Source organism: Equus przewalskii, chromosome 18 (genome assembly GCF_037783145.1).
Source record: "Equus przewalskii isolate Varuska chromosome 18, EquPr2, whole genome shotgun sequence".
Taxonomy (NCBI): domain Eukaryota; kingdom Metazoa; phylum Chordata; class Mammalia; order Perissodactyla; family Equidae; genus Equus; species Equus przewalskii.
In genome coordinates, this window is record NC_091848.1 from 52,617,662 (window position 1) to 52,640,051 (window position 22,390).

Consider the following 22,390-nt stretch of genomic DNA (forward strand, 5'->3'; position numbering starts at 1 on the left):
AGTGGGCTTAGTCAATTAATGCCTTTTGCCTGGACCTGTCAGTTAATACCCTACATGGATGGGAAATGATCAGGATCATCCGTGCTCATTATCAAAAATCTCCAATTTTAAAAAAACTTCCAGTGAGAAGTTATATGATTCAAAGCAGGAGAGGAATCACGAGTGTTTACTGTGCAAGGAATATGGCATATCACAATGCCAAGCACAAGTGCTAAGCGTTTCTTGCTGCAATTCTCCATACTTGAAGCAGATATAAAACTATGCAGCTCCTATTAATGGATTGGAGACTGTGCCTTAGCTGAGGAGCCACTATTTATGTTAGCAAATGTACTCTTCAATTCTACTTGGGCATAAGAGATTGCTTCTCTCATCTCTCGCCACTGACTTTTTAAATTGCCAATGCAAAGAATTCCCCCTAAATGTTGCTCAAACTTTACTGCTTTGCTAGCTGTATCGCTGAGGCTTTTCAATAAAATGTTTGTCTCTTAATTTAGTTGTTGCCCGAAGTTGTTTGCAACAAGAGGCGACTCACTCAGATTGTTAATGGTATTATTTTGCAGGACGGCAAACACGGGGCTATATTTCTTTAGGTATCTGGGAAAAGTCTGGACCATATCTTTATTAAAAATCTCTCATATCCATGTAAAATGGTGACAAATTAGCTAAAGATAGAAATGAAACTCTCATACTGATTTGTAAAATTTAAAGAATTATTGAGAAGAGAGGAAAAAAAGGAGCATATAGTATACCCAAAAATGGCCTTACAGTTCTTAACCTGAAAGCTCTTATTATGAATCTGCACTTACTCTGGACAAGCAGATTAATAATAATTCATATTCCAAAACTGCTGGCTTATCTCAGAGGGCACTAGCAAGAAATAACTAATCAGGACAGCAAAGCACTCAGAATAAACCTGAAGAATTCCACAAATTTGTAATAAAAACACTTTGATGCTGGGGATGAGAATTGCAATTTATTGACGTTGATTACCAAAAATATTAACTCTAGAAACTCGGTGCACTTTTCAATTAAATCACAGTTATTTAGCCTAATGATCAAGTCAGATGGTAAAAACTGCACTTAATTTAATGAGGTACTTTAAAGGAAATGCATGACGTCTTAACCTTTAACCTAAAGACACCATGAAGCCAAGTGTCCAGCATTTATTTATCCATGATTTTAATTTGGATCACCCTATGGTCATAACCACGAAGTAACAAAAACAAACACACACACATAAATTCCTTCTATTCAAAGAAGGACAAATGGTGTCTGATGAGACACTGGCATTAGAATAGGTTCATCAAGGATTTTGGGGGTGTGCCAAGGATTTAACATTCATTTGATCGTAATGCAGACAACTATGGTTTATTTTTCAGCTCCAGTCCATGATACAGGAAAATTTTATTTCCATCCTTTGAAGAAATAAAATTACTTTGGAGTACATCAGAAATCCTTAAGTAAATATAATGGAATACCCTAGAACCCAAGCTGTTGGATTTGTGAGCACCTTCCTTGGGGTAATAAAGCAGGGTAAGATTGTGAGCATCCGGACACTCATACACACAGAAGGAGGACTTCTGTGAGATAGATATCACCTCTGGGCAACTGTCTGCAGTTCCCTTCACTTTCCTGGTACAGGCAATCTTCTGTATTTTCCATGGAAACTATGGACACAAACCCACATGAAGTGTTTGTATATAAAAGGCTCATTGAGAAAAAGAATACATTTGTTACCAAGTGAGAGTGGGGACCGCTCAGGATTGAGGAGACTGGCGCCAAGATCAGAAGTACCTGTGCCCTGAAGTGAGTGTAGACGTGTACGTCAACCACAACAGACAACAGGAAAATTTCGAAAAAGAAAGTGAGGATTAGCGATTAAGCACAAAGACTCTAAAACATCACTGCCTTAAATCAAATACAATTCTGTCTCTTACAAATTCGTAACCTGCGCTGAGGCGTCAATTACCATTCTCTGCCTTAGTTTTTGTAATGTAAAATATGAATAATGATAGTATCTGCTACATAGATGGAGTGTGAGAACAAGACTGAGCCCAGTACATGCTCATATTATGTGACTTTCAGTTTCTGATCTGTTGCTTTCTTCTGGTGGAAGCTTGATTCAAATATTGCTTCACTGAAATTTCCATCTTTACAGGGTACAATCATGGATGCTGATTGAATCTGCTTTTTCTTTTGGTTTTCTTTTAACTTACCTGAGCTGTTGAAAGGCCTTATATCAGGCATCAAGAAAATATAAAATTAAGTTCCAAGTTGCCACTAGCTATAAACATTGCTCTGCAAAAACCAATTTTCTCATTTAAAAGGCTGGTGGGTTAGGGGCCAACCCCGTGGCCGAGTGGTTAAGTTCGCGTGCTCCACTGCAGCGGCCCAGGGTTTTGCTGGTTCGGATTCTGGGCACGGACATGGCACTGCTCGTCAGGCCACGTTGAGGCGGCATCCCACATGCCACAACTAGAAGGACCTACATCTAAGATATACAACTGTGCTGGGGGGGATTTGGGGAGATAAAGCAGAAAAAAAAAAAGATTGGCAACGGTTGTTAGCACAGGTGCCAATCTTTAAGCAAAAAAAAAAAAATTGGCTACAGTTGTTAGCTCAGGTGCCAATCTTTAAAAAAAAAAGACAAGTGGGTTAAAAACCCATGTTTGAAACCAGGAGGATGCTGCAGAATCACCAATGGAACTTTTTAAAAATGTAAATGCTGGAGCTCATCTCTGCCCAATTGCGTCTGAATCCAGGGTCAGGGCGGGGGCAATGAGGAATACTAGGCCTGTGTGCTGTTAAGATTCTCATTGGTTAATCAGATTTTCATTATAAATCACTCTTAGATGATTTGTAAGCTTGATACTAGTTGTATTATTTTGCCTCTAATAATTTTTAATCTAAACACCATCTAAATCATTTTTAAAGTAGTCTTGGTACTTTGTCTAAGCAATTTTTTTTTAATTCAAGCCAAAATAATGATGCTCTTTTTTCCCTGAATTAGATCCTCTTCTGGGACAAAGTGGCCTAAATAGAATAGAGGAGTAGCGACAACAAAATAGTTCTACCTCACGAGCAGTTTCACTGCTGGCCAGACCTGTTACTGCAGACAGCTGACATTCCCTACAGGATGTCCCAGCTGCTTTTAATTAATCTCCACCGACCTCAGCCAAATGGTTTAGAACAGCTAACCTTTAGGCAGTATATGCTTTTAAAAAACCCACCTAGGCAGTGAAAAGAAAAGAAAATTATTGAATTCAGACTACTGACTGAGAAAAATTGGGACACATGTGAAATCACACCTCAAGCCATTTCCCCAGTGTTGGCAACGTGGTCACTGTGAGCAGAAAGCAAAACATGACCAGCCTGATTTGGGGGATAGGTCTTTCCCATTATAGAAATGACATGTCCAGCTGGAGTGGGCATAACTGATGCATTGTATTTCCTCCCAGTGAAAATCAATGAATAAGGAAGATCTTTTCCCACAACTTACTTTGATTTCTTCATGTACAGCCAGTAGACGACACCAGCAACGAGGGCAGCGAGGAGTAGACCAACGACGATTCCCACAATGAGTTTCGCCTGGTCGTTCACCTTTTCTCTGTTTTCATCTACAACAAAGAAGAAAATTCCATGCAATTACAGACAATGCCAAGGATTCTTGAAAGAAGTTGATCTAGCTACTATTTCTTATTAAAAATGACTAAGGCTCACTACTATGCGTAACATGCAAACTTGTGATTTTAAAGGAGAAAATTTTAGCATTCTTACTATCTTGTCTCATTTGCTATGTTAACTCAAGTTAAAATTGTGGCAGCTAAGAAAATTACTTATACAATGACACTTCATAAATCTGGAGCTGAAAGTCAAGGAAGAAGAGTGGCCAGCATAGTACCTACCACTTATCTCGTCTGCCTCATCGTGTTCTGGAATACTTACTGAAATGAAAAATGTTGATATGAAATTAAAAACAAAACTTGTTGATATATGAAAGTCACCTTTACCATTATAGTATGATGTAATAATACTCAAAGATAAAATATCTCTTCTACAGCTAAGGGTAGGAAAAATTTACATTTAATAGAGCGTGAACTTCCCTACAAAAAAATTAATCTTGTTTTAAGAAAAGGAGAGTAGTTAAAACTGCAAAAGCATTAAGCTACCATAGAAAATTTCACAACTGACAAGCTATGGTATTAATCCAAAATCTATATTAATTTCCCCACTATCTACTACTTTTTAACAGGACTTTCTCTAAAAGAAACAAGCTGCCACATACGAAATCTACCACACCGTGTTTCTCAACTTTTCTTAAACTTTTCCGCCTTCGATGGAGGAGAATTCATTTTCATTCTCTAGTGTCAGGGTCTTACTACTAGAGACATTCTCAAAGTGGTGGGGGTGGAGGTTAAAACTGGGGGTGTCTCAGAAGCGACGGGGCAACATGTGTGAAGTTCACAAAAGCCCAACAAATGACTGATAGTGTCATGCTCCTGGCCCATTTTAAGAACTGCCACTGTGATGGATTCTCACCTCATATTAAACTACATAAATATTCTTCTATGTGCATGGGCCTGCATAAGAACTTCTAGTGATGTTTGTTAAAATGCAAATTCCCAGACCCCTCCTGATATACAGTAAACTGGAATCCCAGGAGGTGCTCGCTGAATTGGAAAACGACTGTATTAAATGTTGATCAAGCTACTACAGTGTCTGGAAAACCACTATTCAATGGGTAAGAACAAGAAGAGAGACTTGTGTTCAGGAAGAAAGGATGAATTCTCTTTCTAGGTGGGATGAATCAATACTTGCTGAATTGAATTCTGAGAAGTCAATGCTCCTATTTTAGAGTTAAATTTCTTTTGTTCTTTTCTCTTGTCAATCTACCAGGCTTCTCTATTCCAGTCATAATCTATTAAGGAGCATTATCTTTTGGACAATTATTTTCTCCTCGCTCCAGTTAATTCCTAGCCAGTGTCTCCCCAGCCTGCTAATGCCACACACAGACGTCTAAGTGACCGAAGAAAGATAGTTTGGCGGGTCAGCTGAATCGTATCCAGAACTGAGCCTCGTGCAAGGCCAGTGCTGACTGAAAGTTGACACAGCAATAGGAACGATGACAGAATTGAAGATGATGGATACTTTCAAATTAAACGACAATCGTTTTCAGAAGAAACTGCTATTGGTAAGTATGTATCACCCTGATTTCAGCATTGACAGATTTTTTCACTTTTTCTGAAATAATCTCGTTTATCTGATTTTTACCTATGATTCGAATATAACATTCAAAGCATCATATTTGAAACTAGACTATATGAATTCTGATATCAGTTTTACTACCAATTTGCTGAATGACTTTAAGCATGTGATGTTTCTGTACAAAAGAAGGGGAGGATAAATACCACAAAGAATTGGAACGCAAAACAACAGATTAAAGGGAATTAAAAATTTCCCAAAGTTCAAACTGTTACAGAAATGTTTTAAGATAATCTTTGAATTATCTGTACTCTGAACATAAAATACGGATTAAATAAGAGCTACTCAGTTCTTATCCTCTGTTGCTCTTGGGCAATATTCCTACATACGGTAAGGTCTTCAACCCATAAAACATGAAATGATTTAACTGTCAAGACAAGGATAGTACAAGAATGGACACCAGGAAGAAAAAAAAGAACCTTATGATGATGATACCACATGCAAAATAAATAAATAAAACTTACCATAATGTAGTACAGGAAGATGGAATTGAAGATTTTAAACTAATGAAGAATAACTTCAAATTTTCTTATTTTTTTAATGCCAGAAATGAAATACTCACTAGCAGAGACATTCAAGGAGTTTACTGTTCTCTCCAGCTGGTTTTCTGCTGTGCAAGTTAATGTAACATTCTCTTCGGGGGAAATGATAATTTTACTATAATACCTGCCATTGATATAAGGAGATTCCTCTGTCTGGAAAAGAAGAAGGAATATGGATTCAGAAACGGAAATGGATTAAAAACATGGGAAAGAGTAAGACTTTGTGAAGCAGGACAGGCGGGTGCTCGGCAGTGCTAGCTGGTGTTCAAGGGCATCTGTAAGGTCACGGATAAAGACTGCTCAGGTTTATAACTACAGCAAGGAGGAAAAAGAGTAGCGAATCCGTAATTGGATTTTTGCTTAGGCTTCCGTTGTAAATTCTAATAATTAAATTAGTTAAACTTTCCTTTTCAATAGATGCTTAGTTAGTTAAAATCTGGGATGATAGTACTTGTCTTAAAATATTTAATTAGTGGTTAATCATCAATTTTCCCTTCATGAATTCACGAATTTAATTCTTAGTGTAAATTATACACACTGTTCTCCACTCCAGGGGTTAATTCCTTTGTCTTAAACTAGTATATCTAAGTGCATATGTATGTATGATTTGCTCATGGGAAAGTCAAACTGTTTTTTCTCAGTTTTCCTGAGCTAAATACAGAGCACGGGTTCTTTCTCAGTGACTTTCAGTAAGTTCATTAGGTTTTTGTGAGGCGTCAGTGAGGACAATCACTGCATTTAGTTCCTCCAAACATAAGGAACAATTCACTTCAATCTCTTCCCCAGGACCTGACTCCCTAGACCGACTCGACAGAAGCAAACGGGGACGTGCTCTCTTCTCAGTCCCGTTAGACACAGCGCATCCCTAGGGCTGGTCTCCATTTGCTTTCTCCTTGACTACATTGCGAGAGCCTTGAGGTCCGGAGCTAGTCTCACGCTTAGGGATATGGTCCAGTCCCTGGGGCAGGCGTGGGGAAGAGGTATCAGTAGTCGTAAGATAATAGATTCACCATGTGACTGAGGAGGGAACAAATAAAAGATTATGGATGGATCAGCACAAACTTAGAACAAGAAAAATAACATATCACCTAGTGGGCCAGAATCAATCCTTCTCCTTGACAATGAGGAATGGCATTATTACATCTCTCCTCATCGTAACTTCACCTGCTATTTTTCCACTTCCCACTAGTATTTTTCATTTGACTTTCTCACTCAGTCTTTTTTATTACTTTTATTTCTGCAAAATATATTTGCTCATTTCTAGGATGGCCTTTTAAGTCCTTGAATCTTTTCATTCATCAAATATTTATTGTGTGCTTATTTTTCTGTTTTCTATGCTTGCGTCACTAATACCTAAAGGTTCTTTTTTTGCTGAAATTATTACTCAATTGAACTAGAGAGCAAAAAGAATAGAATAAAAGAGAAATGCTCTTTTTTTTGTTTTAACGATTGGTACCTGAGCTAACATCTGTTGCCAATCTTTTTTCTTCTTCTTCTCCCCAAAGCGCCCCAGTACATAGTTGTATATCCTAGATGTAGGTCCTTCCAGTTGTGGCATGTGGGATGCCGCCTCAGCATGGCTTGATGAGCGGTGCCACGTCCGTGCCCAGGATACCAACCAGCAAAACCCTGAGCCACCAAAGCGGAGCACAGGAACTTAACTGCTTGGCCACTGGGCTGGTCCCGAGGAACACTCATTTTTGATGTTAAACCATAGATCTGTGCATTGTCAGTAATTCAGGTGGTTCAGGTCTTTATTCTGAATCCAGAAAACTCCATTTGCTTATAGTTAAGGGGCCCAGAGCCTCTTTGCCCTGGTCGTGCACGCTCTTTTACTTGCGGGTCCCCATCACTCTTAACTAAATCAGAACGCATTTGCTTCAAGTGTGCCCACTCCTTTAGAGACCTTCCATACTTGGAGTTTTGTGAATACATATGTACCCACCATAGGAGAAAGAGCCAAAATTCTCTTTGCTCTGCAAAATGACCTTTTATAGCTGCACCAGCAGTTCACCTTCCCTGGACAGAGAAAGGGTGGACATTTTAATTTAAAACTAAACTTCAACTCTGCTTTACGCATGCCTCCTCAGATTTCAACTGGCAGCACAGAAGATTCAAATAATCAAATGGCACCTGTGGGTGCCCCTGAAGAGTCCACTCAGTGGTCGCACTGAGAAGAGGGACATGAAGACTGTTGCAGAGCAAATGGAATCATAAGTAAGTCAGTAACCCAAGCAGTCTGGCAGTTTAGTGGGATTATAGCTCTGAACCCTTAGCAATGGGCCAGATTCTCATCTTTTTGTTCGTTTGTTAAAAGGAAAACTACTGGTAGTGTTCATAAGTTCTTAGCCCTTTATTAAAATGTCCTGACAGAGGTACAAACATTAAGGTTTGGTTTACGTCTCCTTTCGTTCACAAGGAAACATCTTAGACTCTCTATATTAGTTAGCCTTATTCTGGCCCTAGTCCTGGCATAAAGAAGTAAGACCCTATGTTCACAAACAGTGACTGTTCTTTGCAACCCCACAGGGCCCAGTTTTTAGAAGAAATATCCCTTCACATGCACAAGTAAGCAAAGTAATGGAGGCCACTTATACTCAGATGCTTAAGTTTATGACGCAGAAAAGTGTGTACCTTAATGTTTTCATCACCCAAGTTTCAGGAATTAATGATCATGGATCAACATCCAATTTACAGTCTTTTAAAAACAGATACTGACCACAACATAATGATTCTTCCATTCTTCATGGCCCTGGGATTTAAAATTTCTCTTTGAGCCTTATTCTTCGTTTGGGAAAATTAAGAAGTTAGCCAAAGCTTCCTCTGAGAACATACTGCAAATTTCATGTCGCTAGCAAGCCAGCCTACAGTTTAGGTACCTAGATAAAAGCCCACATTGGACCAAGTGCAGCATATAACAAGAAGACAAATACTTGCTTGGTTTATGACGCTTCCACTGCCAGTAATTGTCCACTGTATAGCTGGCTTCGGAAAACCTTCCACATGGCAGATTATGGTTTTAGACAGTCCACTGGGATCAGTTTTCTTTGTCATTTTGATTTGAGGTTTTCCTAAAATATCATTATTATTAAAATAAGATGTTGAATGAGATTATGAAAGAAACTAGATATCAAATTCTCAAAGAAAAATTGGAATTGGTGCCAAGTATTTTATTTTATTACCTTCCACAATGAGAGTTAATGACTCTCTTTTCTTTAGTCCTTCAACTTCCTGCAGAGCCGTTTCACAGACATAGTTTCCAGCATCCTGATAATGGAGACTAGAAAATGATGGGCTAGATCGAAGCCTGACATTATCCTGATTAAATAAAAAGTTAATTACTTCGCATGGCACAATTATAACTCTCAATGTATTTATTAGATAATAATTAAGCCTAAAATTATTCTTCTGGGTCTAATTAAAATGTTAGCTTCTTCGTCTTAACTTCAGGTACTTTCAAACCTAGATTTTCTTTTTCCTTTGTAGTTTTAGAGTTAGACATATCAGAGTTTTATCTCAGACTCTTCCGTTTACTGAATTTATAATTTGGAACAAGTTCATAAAATTCTGAGATTTGTTTCCTTATTTGTGGAAATGGGGTGGTAATCTTACTATTATATTGAATTATGAGGAGTTAATTATATAAAAACTATAATGTGTTTACATTAAGGAACATTTTCAGTTGATACTAACTACTTCTTGTAATTAATGTAGATGCAGCAGGATTGACGGACATTGGAGACTTGTGCTATGTAATCAATGATGGGTATAAATGCCTGAAAATCATTTTATAGGATACAGTTATAAGACAGGCATCAATACATAGCCATAGCAATTATGACAAAAATTGCTTTCTTAAGAAACACTTAATAACAGATTACTATCCTAATTTCTATGAACGAAGGAAATGTAACATTTAATTTTAAAAATCCCTTGATATACAGAAAACAATGTTATTTTACTAGGAATTGAAATACTCCTAAGTAGACAACTGAACACAACTCTAGATCATGTGGTCTTTGTCCACTATGAATTTTTTCCACTCCCCATCAACTAACCAATGGCCAGGTAATAGTGGTCAGCACTACTGATGTTAGGTATTCAATTAAAAACAGAGACTGCAGTTGATGTAGAAACTGGTTTAGCCACAGTAAACTTAGTTTCTCTAGTCCTACAGTAAAACACACTGTAACCGTTCCTGTGATTACTGAGTAGTCTAGTTGCCTGAAACTTGTCTAGCTTTTTGACCATTGACCACTACAAATATATCAAGTTAAATATGCAGTCTTCAGAGTGACATCCTAATTACCAAGTGAGCAAAAGTTGTGATGAGGCTGTGCTTAAGAGAGTAAAACAAGAAACTGAGCTTTACGAGTAAGAGGGCAAGTAGCAGAGGATCTAGCATTAAAAGTGATCAAAAAGCAATATGAAATAATTTATATTTTTATCAAGAAGAAACTCTAGCAATAAATTTCTCCACAACTTTCTATAAAGACAATTCTTGTCAACCCCTACGTTCAATGGTTTGTATCTATGAGTTTTGCCGACACATCACTGGTTAAGTGCTCTGTTACATGCCACACACTGAGTGTTTAGAAAGACTAGCCAAGACTAGGGAGTGGAGGGATTATAGTTACAACCTTTCCTTTGGTAATAACCTTGTCTCAAACCACCCATTACCAAGCCTACTTCCTCACTCTAAAAAGATAGTAATGACTGTGAGTCCCCAGGTAATGGCCCACATTCCGGACAATTACAAAAACAGAAGCACTCTCTCAGGAAATACCAACTAAGCTTCTCGTATGTTCCAGGTGTTCCACTATAGCCCAGGGATGACAAGAGATCTCCACCTTCAAGGAGCAACTAATTTGCTGGAGCCTGAATTCAGAAACTTCAGACTCATTTTAACAGAGAGGAGGAAGTTATGTGACCAGAGCATAGTGTTTACACTCAGTAAGGCTGAGCTTAAGTCTCTGTCAATCATGAGCTTTCTGACTTCTCTTGCCTCAACTTCTTTATGAGTAGTGTAGGGAAATAATAAATAATTTTTTGCATATTTCGCAGGGTTATTGTATCATGTGAGAATACTGTGGGTTAAAATACACTGTAAATTGTTAAGCCCTGAAATATATAACCGTATACGTGTGTGTGTCCACACACAAGTTTGTATGTGTATAATTACTTAATATACACACATAATTAAATTAACATCCCAAACTAAGTTTCAGAGCATCAATTATGGATGCCGTTCTGTTGTTGAGTACCTCTAAAATTTTATTGTGACATGATTGATTTATATTATTATATAGAGAGAAAGAGAGTATGTGTGTGGGTGTATAAACATATTACCCATGAGTATACTTATTTGGATATAATATAAACTACAAAAGAAATCTAAAAAGGAATCAGTCCAGACAAGGGAATATTTACCAAGGAGCATTACTTACTTTCATCCAGACCACAGTTGCGTTCCTACTAGCAGAGATTGTGCATGACACAGGCAGGGCATCGCCAATCTGCTTGGTCACTTCCCCACTTGGGTTCAAGGACAAATCCAAATCTGTGAAGCAGAAAATCTGCTTGAAATGTAAACTCCAGGAAAGTAAGATAGTCAAAATATTTTGGAGAAAAAAAGGTGAAAGAAAACAGAAATCCTTTTAACTGCACTTGAAAATGCAGACTTGACTTCTGGGGCTGAAATAACTGAACTGTAGCATAATCAATTAGTCTAGTGTTTCAAGCCAACTTTGAGACCAGTGTGGACAAGTGAATGGCCAATCTAATTGACAATGCATTTATTTGCAGTTAACATGATTGATATTTTGACTGCATGTAATTATTCCCCTAGGGTCTATCACCTTAATAAAAAAATTCTTAAATCACTTCTGGAAGAAAATGAAGAAAGATCATGACTAGGTAAATATTGTAAAAAGAGTTGGTAAGGCATAATGTGGGAAAATCAAGCATATTTAGGCAGCAGGCAATAAACTGAAGAACCAAGAGATAGTGTATGTTTCCCCAGAGAGAGTTGACTATAGTAGTTAGATATCTTTAAAAAATGTTATTCTATTTCTCATGCAGTCGAAATTTTAAATAAGATCTGTTAGGCACACTGTTAGCAGATAATATTTTTTAAAAACAGAGTATAAAAACATCTAAGGATGGAAAGTCATTTCTATACAAGTCTAGGGTCATAGTACGATCTGTATGAGGAAAATTTAATTCAATTGGACATTTATTCTACAGCTACTATGTCGCAAGCATGGATGAGCGATGCAGAGATGAACCATGAAGGTCAATGTACGATCTTTGAGGTAGAGGTTAATATGTACTCAATGAACTACAATACACAGCAGCATGAAATCAGCATCTAGGAGCAAACATGCTATAGAGTAGGAGCTCAACAAATATTTGCCCAAAGACTAAGGGAAGCGCCACAAACAGAGGTACAAGCAGAGACTTCTGGGAGTGTGGAGAACAGAACCAAACTGGGTCTCCAAGCAGTAAGAAAGGCTTTGCTTAGAAGGCAGTATCTGTCTGCAGCCCCTGAAGGTTGAGAAGGCCTTTGATAAGTGGAGACACAGGGAAGCCTTTTGGCACACAAGCAAAGGCAGAGAGCTGAGAGCTTGACAGGTTCACAGTGGTGAGTAATCTGGTGTGAACGGTGATAACACATGGAAGATACACCTATAGAATTAGCTGAGGCTGGACTATCAAGGACTGTGCCTGTCGTCCCTGGAGCTGAGACTTTCCTGTGGCAGTGGAGATTTGCTACTGCACCTTGGGCTTCTCCTTGGTTTTACCTGTATGATGGCAATTTGCTGATTGTTTGCAACATCATTTTTCATAATAGTTTCTTCTGCTAGGCTCTAAGCGCCATGACGGTAGCGACCACGACTTGAGTTGTCACTGAGCATCCACAGAGCCTGACACATGGGAGGCTCTCAAAAATGATTGCTGAATGAATGCAGGGAAGAAGCACGCTTTCTCAGTTTCTCACTGATATTAAAATATGCAGTGTCACATACAAAAGTTGAGTTTCCTCGGAATATTTCGGTGAATGATACTTAGATGAGAATTCTATGCAGGCAAGTTAGAAGCTTTATGAGCTGGACAGTTAACTTGCCAGTGATAAGATATAAGAAGTGATTTTAAAGGCTGAGGATGGACTTTGGAAGTTCTGAGGAAGAACCCACAGTTGCATGAATTGGGGGAGGAGTAGCAGCTGTTTCATCAGCAACTATGGACGTGTGGGTGGAAAGCAAGGGGCCTGTTCTATGAATGAGTGCAAGGATGGAGAGGTGCTTCTCTAGCCATCTTCCCTTTACTCATATGCAGAAAGGAAACAAATCTTGCTTTTGGAAAACAAACAAGCAATCAAGGATAAATTGGCAAAAATAGAATTTTTAGGTTTTCATTTCATGTAATTTAGAGTAAAATCTCGACAGTGATACACAGAAGAGCCCTCTCCTTTTAGGGTCCTGGGTAACTAGCATCTCTTAAACATAAGCACATCTCTAAGTAGGATTAATGGTTATTAGTCCAAAGATCTTCTGAACAATGATGTCAGAGTTATTCCACAGGCAATTCTATCTTCTGGTTATCTTCCCTTACTTCTCTGTTTCTCTTTTTCATGGAAGCGGCTGGATAAATGGTCCCAAGACTGACTGGTCCTCAGAGAAAAAGCAGCACTGTTGTTATCCTGAGAGGTCACTACTTTCTCTCTAACTAGCCCCTGATGACAGACACTCAGGTTTGTGCAACACGAATATGGAGCAAACAGAGAAATGGCCTGGCTGAGGACATTTAACAGTCCACTGTTTCTATAGGGCTCCCCAGGGCATGCTCCTGACATCAGACACTCAGAAGCAACCGTCTGGTCCCTCTATTCCCCAATGTACCTCCTTGTATTTCCCTCAAAGTTTTAGCTCCTATGCTACATGTGTTCTAAGCATTACAGGTAGAGTGAAAGATTTAGAATAATTTCTTCAGAATAATTTCTAAAGGGTCTTTCAATTTTGAAACAAAGGAACCCCTCACCCTCAATGAGAGTAGTGCATCATGTCTAGAGGAACTTATTATGGTGAAACACGTCTAGAGGGGCAAAGCACTTATTAGAAAGTTTGGCCTAGCCCTCCAAGTAAGGCTGATATTTGTTTTCCCCAAAGCACTCTGAATTCTAGTGTCATGAGGGAGCAGTTCAAATTAGTTTCCCGTTTCCATGATGTATCAGGTACAACAATAATATAGACTGTCAGGAATTACAAAATAAAGAACTCAAGTAAAGTGTCTGTTTTCTAGGTATATCTTTTTCTATTACCGGAGTAAATATAACTCTTGGGGTATCTGGAGATCAAAAGCAGGTTAAAAGTTAATAAAAATGTATGTGTAGGGTGATCTTGAAGTTCTCTTTCCAGAAATTTTCTATTCTTCTCTATAGAAGCCAATACATGCCTTTTAGTGGTCTCTACCTCCTCTTCCAAAAGTTGAGTCTGCAATAACTTTGTGTTGCTTAAGTTTGAGTGTTAATATTATTCTGTAATACTAATACTAAAAAGAAGCTTAATCTGAACTTTTCTGGGCCAAATGCAAACCTTGTGAACTTAAGAATATCTAAATATTTTCCTAAAATACTAAATGAGTTCTTTCTTTAAGATTCACGTGAAGATTTTGTTGATACCACCAAGTGAAGACATTGAGAAGGCAGATGGAGGTTTAGCACTGCCCAGGGTGCTGTCATTGGATCCAGGCAAGCTTTCGATATTGCAGTGCAAGTCTGGACCCAAGCTGAGCTTGCTCTGAGGTTCTTTAGGGCTTCTACGAAACCAGGTTATTTAAGAAAAATAGAGCTGCAATGTATTTGAAAAGATAGGCAAGTCAGACAATTAGAGGCCTTTGAAGAGAAGAGGCCTTTGATAAAGAGGAATACGGTGACTTACAGTGAACGGTGATGGCTGTCGAAGCAATCATGCTTCTTTTGTCTATCAGAGAGCATTTGTAGTCCCCCGTGGCATTGCGCCTCACATCTGTCAACGTGTAAGTATTTGAGCCTCTTATTCCTTCAGGCTGTCCCTTTGGATAGAGGCAAAATGTCAGATGATTACACCTGGTGGCTATAATGAGAACAGTTGTATTTCTTGATGAAAATGGCCTTTTCTCAGATAAGAAAAACAGTGAATGTGTTTCTTTGATTGGACAAATAAGAATACAGTTTGTATTATCTGATTCCTGCAAAAGCAATTAATATTTTGGTTCCAAGGAAATTGAAGAGCTGATTAACATTGTACTGATGACATCTATTTTATTGAAAGCATGGCTTGAGTTTGAGGTTTAAAGCAGATTTTAAAAACATTTCCAATATTTTATTTTTATATTTATGCCTCGCCTAATTTGACAAAAAGATTTGAGGAAGCTTGAAAGAAAACAGCCATATATCCAAATAAAAAGGAAAGAAAGGAAGGAAGGAAGGAAGGAAGAGACAGAGAGAGGAAGGGAGGGAGAGAGGGAGAAAGAAAGGAGTAGAGAAAAGAATAAGAAAAGAAAACAATAACAAACTAAGAATAAAAAAATGTAGATGAAGTAGGAGTATACATTAACAAAAAAAGATAATCACCAGGTATTGTTGCTAAAACCATGAGGCAAATTTGGCTGTGTCATCACTGATAGTCAAGGTGGAAAGTTAATTAGTTTCAAAATTTCATTTTCACATGAGATACAAACATTACATCAATTTATTAGGAGAAACAAAGTTTTCTGTCAACATTTCAGTCTAAAAGAAATTACTTATACTAGTCTTCTGAGTGATATAGTAGATGATATTCTTACACACCACTGAGAGCTGCGGTGGATGACAGTTGTAAACAGCCCTGCAGTAAATGCAGTGGTGAGCTGTCTACGGCTGCTCTCAATGGAAGGTTATACCAAACTCAAACCCGGGGAGAGCTGCAGGAGAGCAAGCAAGCATCCTCAGACGAGCTCTCTCCTGGTCTGGCTCCCTGTCACTATGACATCCAGAACACACTCTAGTGGAATTCTCCAAATTATCCTCTATATAGATCATTTCTTTCAGCTATGATACTGAAAAAAGTTGAGGAACTGACCCTTCAAGACTATATACAAGGGCCAGATGTAGCCCCCAGCTTTATTCTATCAAACTCAATATAATGTGCAACAGCACTGTCCCTGTTTCAGGTTCAGGTATGTGTTCAAGGAGCCACCATAGGTAGATTTAGAATCCACATCAGACCACTTGCTGTCATCATTCTTCATTTTATAGTTACCCACTTCTGAAGAGCAGATTCTTATAGTTTATTTGGATAATAAACCTTGAGTTTTTCTAATTACGGTTTCCTGTGATCAGATTTTTTTTTCTTTGTCCTGAAATCTCTTAACATTGAGAAAAAGGCAAGAGTGATGGCAGACGCCGAAACAGCTTTCAAAGGACATCCTACAGGTGTTCCTCGTCCCCAAGAAGAACATCCTTTTTCACTTAAGCTGCCCAAGGACACACAATTTTTAATGCCAGCCAGCTGCCAAACAACAGGGCAAAATGACAGTAGTCTAGCTCAAGTAATAATCCTTAAGCACTTACTGGTAAGTAAAACAAAAACTCCTGAGGAGGAGGGTTACCATTTCCCAGGCATTTAAGAGTGATGTTGTCCCCTTCTTTGATGGCATTTTTTGGTGGCAGCACTTGTATTGTCACCTGCTCTGTAGGATCTGCAAGAATCACAGACACAAGTTAACCATTTTCGTCAAGTACCAAATTACTCTGTACATACAATGTAAATGACTAAATTATACACAATTTTCTCAAGAAGCTAGTAATGGTAATTACTTAAATGTATCTTTTTATAGAAGGATTGAAGTTAATAGCTACTTGCTATAGCAAGTACTAATCTTAGAGCGAACTACAAAGAGATCCTGTTACATAAAAACCAATTTCTTCTTAGGAAAATGTCTTTAACTGAGGCAGGAATGACCATAATTATTTTATGGTAAAAGACCAGTAGGAACATTCTCACTGTATGATTTCATTATAAGGACATTTAACTATATTATATGAATCTTACAGTTTGGAAAGACTGGATCAGCTAGCAAAGTAGCTAAAGCTATCAGGCACCCTGTACTCCTATTACATAATAATACCTTACAGTAAATAAAAATAGTCATGAACTAAACAACACCAGCAAGATTTTGGGCCTGCAGGAGAGCAGGTCTGCTTTGAAAAAGATGAATCTCATGAACTGAGTGAGACCCTTAACACAATCAACAGGACTGCAAGTGTATTGTAATTCTGTTCTGTTCACTGGAGCCAAGATGCAACTTTCAGTCCACTTTGGTCATTTTTGTGGAGGAAATAGGGCTAAAGGGTATTCTTTATTAGAGGCTACTGCTCAACAGTAAGACGCTAAAGAAATTAAAGGGTAGCTATAGCGGACCCAGATCAGGAGAGAATCTTACATCTCACTGCTCTCTATATGCTTCTACACAGGAACCAAAAGAATCTCCACAAATTTTTTTCTCCCATCTCTCCATTTAGCCTTCTGCCTAGTGGTTTATTCATTTGTTTAGTTACTATTTATTTCATGCAGGCACTAAGTGCTGGAGTTATAAATTTGAAAACAGCATATTCCTTGCCTTCAATGAACTTCCGGTCTATTTATGATGACACTAAACTTAACAATGAAGACAATAACAGCAAAAAAACTGCACGTGATGTAAGCAGAGTGATCACCGATAGCTTATAGATGCATCATACTGGGAAGCTTCCAGTTAGAATTGGCCCTGGAGCTGGATTTTGAAGAGTAAATGTTTGCCAAGATAATAAAGGTAAACTGCTGCCAGCATGTGGATAGACAGGTTAGTAGTATCCTACAGCAGGAATCTGGAAGATTGGACAGACTATAGAAAGTACAGTGAAGTAAATGGTTCATGTTAGACAGCGCAGGACCGCGGGACTCAGAAACACTGAATCAGGAGCGTGAGGATTAACCTGAGAGAGCTGGGGGAGTCAGTGAAGAGCTTTACTCACAGCAGTAACATGGTCACATTTGCCTCTAGAAAGATATTTTCTGGCAGCAGCGTGGAGGGAGTTTGGGGTGAATAGACAGGAATACTTTTTTGGAAATGGTGTGGAAATGCAGGCAATGAGTTATGGTGGCATAATCTTTGGCAGTGTCAGAGGGCAGAGTCAAATAAACACAAAGATTAGAGAGCTCAAGTCTATAAAATCTGGACTGAATAGGGTGAGGCAGGAGTGGACTGCTGCATCTTTCTCAAGAAGAATTGATCCAATTTCTTTTCTTGAGTGTACTCTTCCATCGTTTCCATTTAGCTCCCTCCCTCTCTTCTCTAAAGTCATCCTAGAGTAGTGGTTCTCCAAGTGTTGTCCTCAAATGAGCAGCATTAGCATCACCAGAGAGTTTGGTATAAATGCAAAGTGTTGGGCCCCTCCCCACACTTACTGGGTGAGAAACTTTAGAAGAGGGTCCAGCGATTCATCTAACAAGTCTTCCAGATGATTCTGATGAGCACTAAAGTCGGAGAATCACTGTCCTTGGGCACCTGAGCTTTTAGGACAGTTTACTGAGTTCCCGTGTCACCTCCACTTGCAACCTTGCATTGACAATTTCCTTCTGATGGAGGTGTCTTATTTTTCTATTGGAGTATTAAGCTCTTTGAATGTCAGGAATATGTCTTAAATACTTTTTTGTCTTCTTCATGAAGCCCAGCACTGCATACACTGAACCCTCTTAAAAGCCGTGCCAAATGCACCCCACACAGCCAGTCACAGTAAAATCATTTCCTTCTTATTCATCCAAGGACTTTTCTGCCTGTGCAGCTCCTCGGGTCTGACACTCACGTACGTTCCTGCTCTTCCTTAAGCCAATGGCCCAATCCTTATTAGTCATCTCGATGTTCTTTCCTATCTTGTACTCCTGCACTTACACCAAGATAGTCTATTTCCAATTGAATATTTTGAACAAACTGAATCTGCTTTCACTTACAGAAATAACAGCTTGATTTTAGATAAGCTGTACATGATGAAATTCTCTCAATCTTCACCTTTAAATCAAGTTGAAATGTGTTTACAAAGTTTAAGGCAAAACAATCCTTTATAGTTAAGGCAAGTGGAATTTCAGTTTTGTTCTTACATAAGGTTCTGCCCTTTATGGAGCCAAAACAGAAATGTAGATGAGATAAAATTCTCCTAAGGCTCAACTAGCATTTCTTCCCCTTCTCCAGAATGGATGCAGAAGTATTAGGTTATTCTACGACATATGGCAGTATTACAAGAATTCCTGACTCACTTAAAAAATAATAATAAAATTCTTTCTTGCCTTTTTCCCAAAAAGATATATTTAGCTCTATGAGTATGTAGTAATAATGATCATATAGTAATAATGACAACAGTACTTAATAACGAACATTTAATGTGCGATACAGTGTGCCATTTTAGATTTGTAATTTCACTTAATCTCCATAATGACACCATGAGTTAAGTATTATATTTTTCCCATTTCAAGATAAGAAAACTAGACCTAGAGTGGTTAAGCTACACTTCTAGACACACACAGTAGTTGACAGCGCTAGGATTGGACAGCCAGCATGTTTACTCTTAGTCATTCTATTTCCTGGCACCTGTCTTACAGGAAGGAGCACAGCCTTGGAGAAAAGGACTCTAACTCAGTCTCTATAGCTAATTTAGAGCAAGTCTCTGGGCCTCACTTTACCTCAGTAAAATAATGGAGTTAGACCAGATGATCACAAAAGTTCCTTTGCAGACTAATAGTCTATGATTCAAATCTATGCAATAAAGTTAACCAAAACCTCCGGGAATACGACATTCTATTTAATTCATGCAATTGACCTCATTCTTAAAATAAATCTCTTCATTCAAAGGGAAATCCTTTATCTAGAAGACCAACCAGTCATAAGCCTCCATTCATCTGTCATTCATTAGGAAAACCATCAGACGGCATTTTGAACACCTACAAAATTCCTGGCTTTGTGCCAGGCCTGAGGACTACCAGAAGGGATTGGACTAAATTAGAGATCTTGGTTTTTTTTTTTTCTTTTTCCTTTTTCTCCCCAAAGCCCCCTGGTACATAGTTGTATATTCTTCATTGTAGGTCCTTCTAGCTGAGGCATGTGGGACGCTGCCTCAGCGTGGTTTGATGAGCAGTGGCATCTCCACACCCAGGATTCGAACCAACGAAACACTGGGCCGCCTGCAGCGGAGCTCGCGAACTTAACCACTCGGCCACGGGGCCGGCCCCTAGAGATCTTGCGTTAAGGAACTTTAAGGAACTCAGCATCTAGCAGAATACAGAAGTGCTCATAAATAAAACGAAGTAGAGAGTGAAGGATATCATAAGATAGGTAAGCATTTATTCTATAGGTCTTGCAAGGAGGAAGACATTATTTGAGTGCCATGAAGTAGGGACTGGAGGGGATTGGAATTAAATCCAAAGAGCATTTGGGTTGGGACTTAAATGATTAATAAGTATCTGAATGTTCTTTCTAATACATTAAAATTGCATAATTATATATTGAGTTACTTACAGTAAATATCAAAGACTGCTTGTTCGGAATGAACTGTCTTCTGGCCAGATGGTCCATAGTATGTCACAGAGCAGGTGAATGGAACATGTAAGTCAGCCTTGGTTGTCTTGTACTCCAGGGATGAAGTCATTGTGTAGAGCTGAGTTACTGGATCCATTTGCTTTTGAAAAATTATGACCACCGCTGAAGAAAATAAAGAACACAAATAATAGGATCTGTCATCAAAAAAAATTCAGAATTCTTAATTAAATATCACAACACCTTTGAGAAGTGGTTTTGTCCTTCTAACTGTATTTAACAGGAGGGAAAATTGACATGTACTGAGGTAAGATGTCTTTTCGAAACCATGAATCAGAGACATAGACAGAAATAGAATCCTGGAATCCTATCTCCCACTCACTATAATTAACTTCTAGAACATGCTATACATAGAAATAATTTTCTCTGTTGTTGATTCTTTTGCACAAGGGCTGAAATGGTGTTTTAAAAATCACTTAATGATTTAATAGATACTTCAAGCAACAAAGCATAGGGCAACACATTTAGATGCAGGAGATAGTGAGTTTAAGAATGCCAACACAAGAGGAAGTCAAAACAGGGCATCTGAATGTATTGTCCACTTCATTCAGACCCACCTCCTTCAAGGGGTTGTAGAACTTTTCCACTCCTATACCACGTGATGTTGCCATCTGGATAACTGTCTTTTGAAATGCAGTCACCCAACTGCAAAATAAAGAGGAAAGGTTATTACCTTGGTTCCATCAGTGGTTGTCAATTTGGAAGTCCAGAATCCTCAGGGGATTTTAGAGTTATTCCAAAGGTTTCCTGACCCATTCATTTTCCCAGTACTGACTCAGGACTAAATAAATGCTCTCTTGTATAAAAATAATGTTTTATATTTAAAATTATGGTCTTGCTCATTTAAAAAATATGCAATAGATGCTGCTACTATTAATAAAAACACATTCATTTAAAAGCATTTTCAAATTCATTTTGACATTATTCTTTTTTTTTTTTTTGGTGAGGGAGACTGGCCCTGAGCTAACATCTGTCACCAATCTTCTTTTTTCTTGAGGAAGACTGTCGCTGAGCTAACATCTATGCCAATCTTCCTCTATTTTGTATGTGGGATGCTGCCACAGTGTGGCCTGAGGAGCAGTGCGTAGGTCCACACCCACGATCTAAACCTGCAAACCCAGGGCCTCTGAAGTGGAGCATATGAACTCAATCACTACACCACTGGGCTGGCCCCAGACATTATTCATTTTTAACGTTAACTGAATAACATAACTACAAGAACATCAGCTATTACCATGGGTCATAGACCTGCGGATGTAAGAATCATTAACAGAGCTAAAGAGGGGCTGCCTTTCTAGTTTCTTACTACACATATTTCAGACTACATGTACTTACTAACATCTATAAGCCCCTCCACGTTTCTTCAAATGTGTTTAAACTTTAATATTTAGTGTTTATCAAATAACATTTTGCAGTAAAATTTAATCTGATTCAAAAAACTCTGGACTTGTTTTTTTCTCCCGCAAAGGAAAATTTAGGTATTTTTGGCTAGTGAAAATGAGATTATTAGTCAACTGATGCACGCAAATATGGAGCTTCAGTTTTGTCCCTGCTTCAACACAGCCTCCCTTCAAAGCTCTGCTAATGTGATCACTCAAATCTGAGCTCCTCACGCCTTTACTTCAACTTTTCGCTAGTTTAATTTGTTGAGAAAATGAAGTCCGAAGTCCCTACGTGACGTATGTCTTCTCTTAACCCAGCCTCCTTTACCTTTTCAGATGCACCTCTTACTGCACTCTCTTACCCACGGTCTTGGCACCCAAAGTGACAGCAATGCAAGGATCTTGATGTTTCCCCAAATATCATTCTCTTTCACATTGTTTTACTTCAGATTGTTAGAAAGCCCTTTCTATGTTTGCTCTAGAGAAAGTCTACTCATCTTTCATGACTCCATTAAACATTCAGGTCATTCCAACAAGAAAGACGTATGCCTTCTTTAC

At 38.4% G+C, this 22,390-nt stretch overlaps 1 protein-coding gene across 7 annotated transcripts in view; it reads right to left on the minus strand.

Annotated features, from left to right (window-relative positions):
* The window catches only part of ALCAM (activated leukocyte cell adhesion molecule), a 187,239-nt gene that overhangs the window by 20,777 nt on the left and 144,072 nt on the right, over window positions 1–22,390 (minus strand). For 4 of the 7 annotated variants that reach the window (XM_008520229.2, XM_070582873.1, XM_070582875.1 and 1 more), the window contains exons 5-14: window positions 21,008–21,095; window positions 20,373–20,555; window positions 16,396–16,523; window positions 14,744–14,876; window positions 11,252–11,364; window positions 8,987–9,122; window positions 8,742–8,875; window positions 5,825–5,957; window positions 3,906–3,944; window positions 3,500–3,617 (exon numbers count right to left, since the gene is read on the minus strand). In XM_008520229.2, the coding sequence (XP_008518451.2) occupies window positions 3,500–3,617; window positions 3,906–3,944; window positions 5,825–5,957; window positions 8,742–8,875; window positions 8,987–9,122; window positions 11,252–11,364; window positions 14,744–14,876; window positions 16,396–16,523; window positions 20,373–20,555; window positions 21,008–21,095 (1,205 nt within the window). Of the gene's footprint in view, window positions 1–3,499; window positions 3,618–3,905; window positions 3,945–5,824; window positions 5,958–8,737; window positions 8,876–8,986; window positions 9,123–11,251; window positions 11,365–14,743; window positions 14,877–16,395; window positions 16,524–20,372; window positions 20,556–21,007; window positions 21,096–22,390 lie in introns of all 7 variants that reach the window. The other 3 variants (XM_070582872.1, XM_070582876.1, XM_070582871.1) reach the window with 2 other exon arrangements.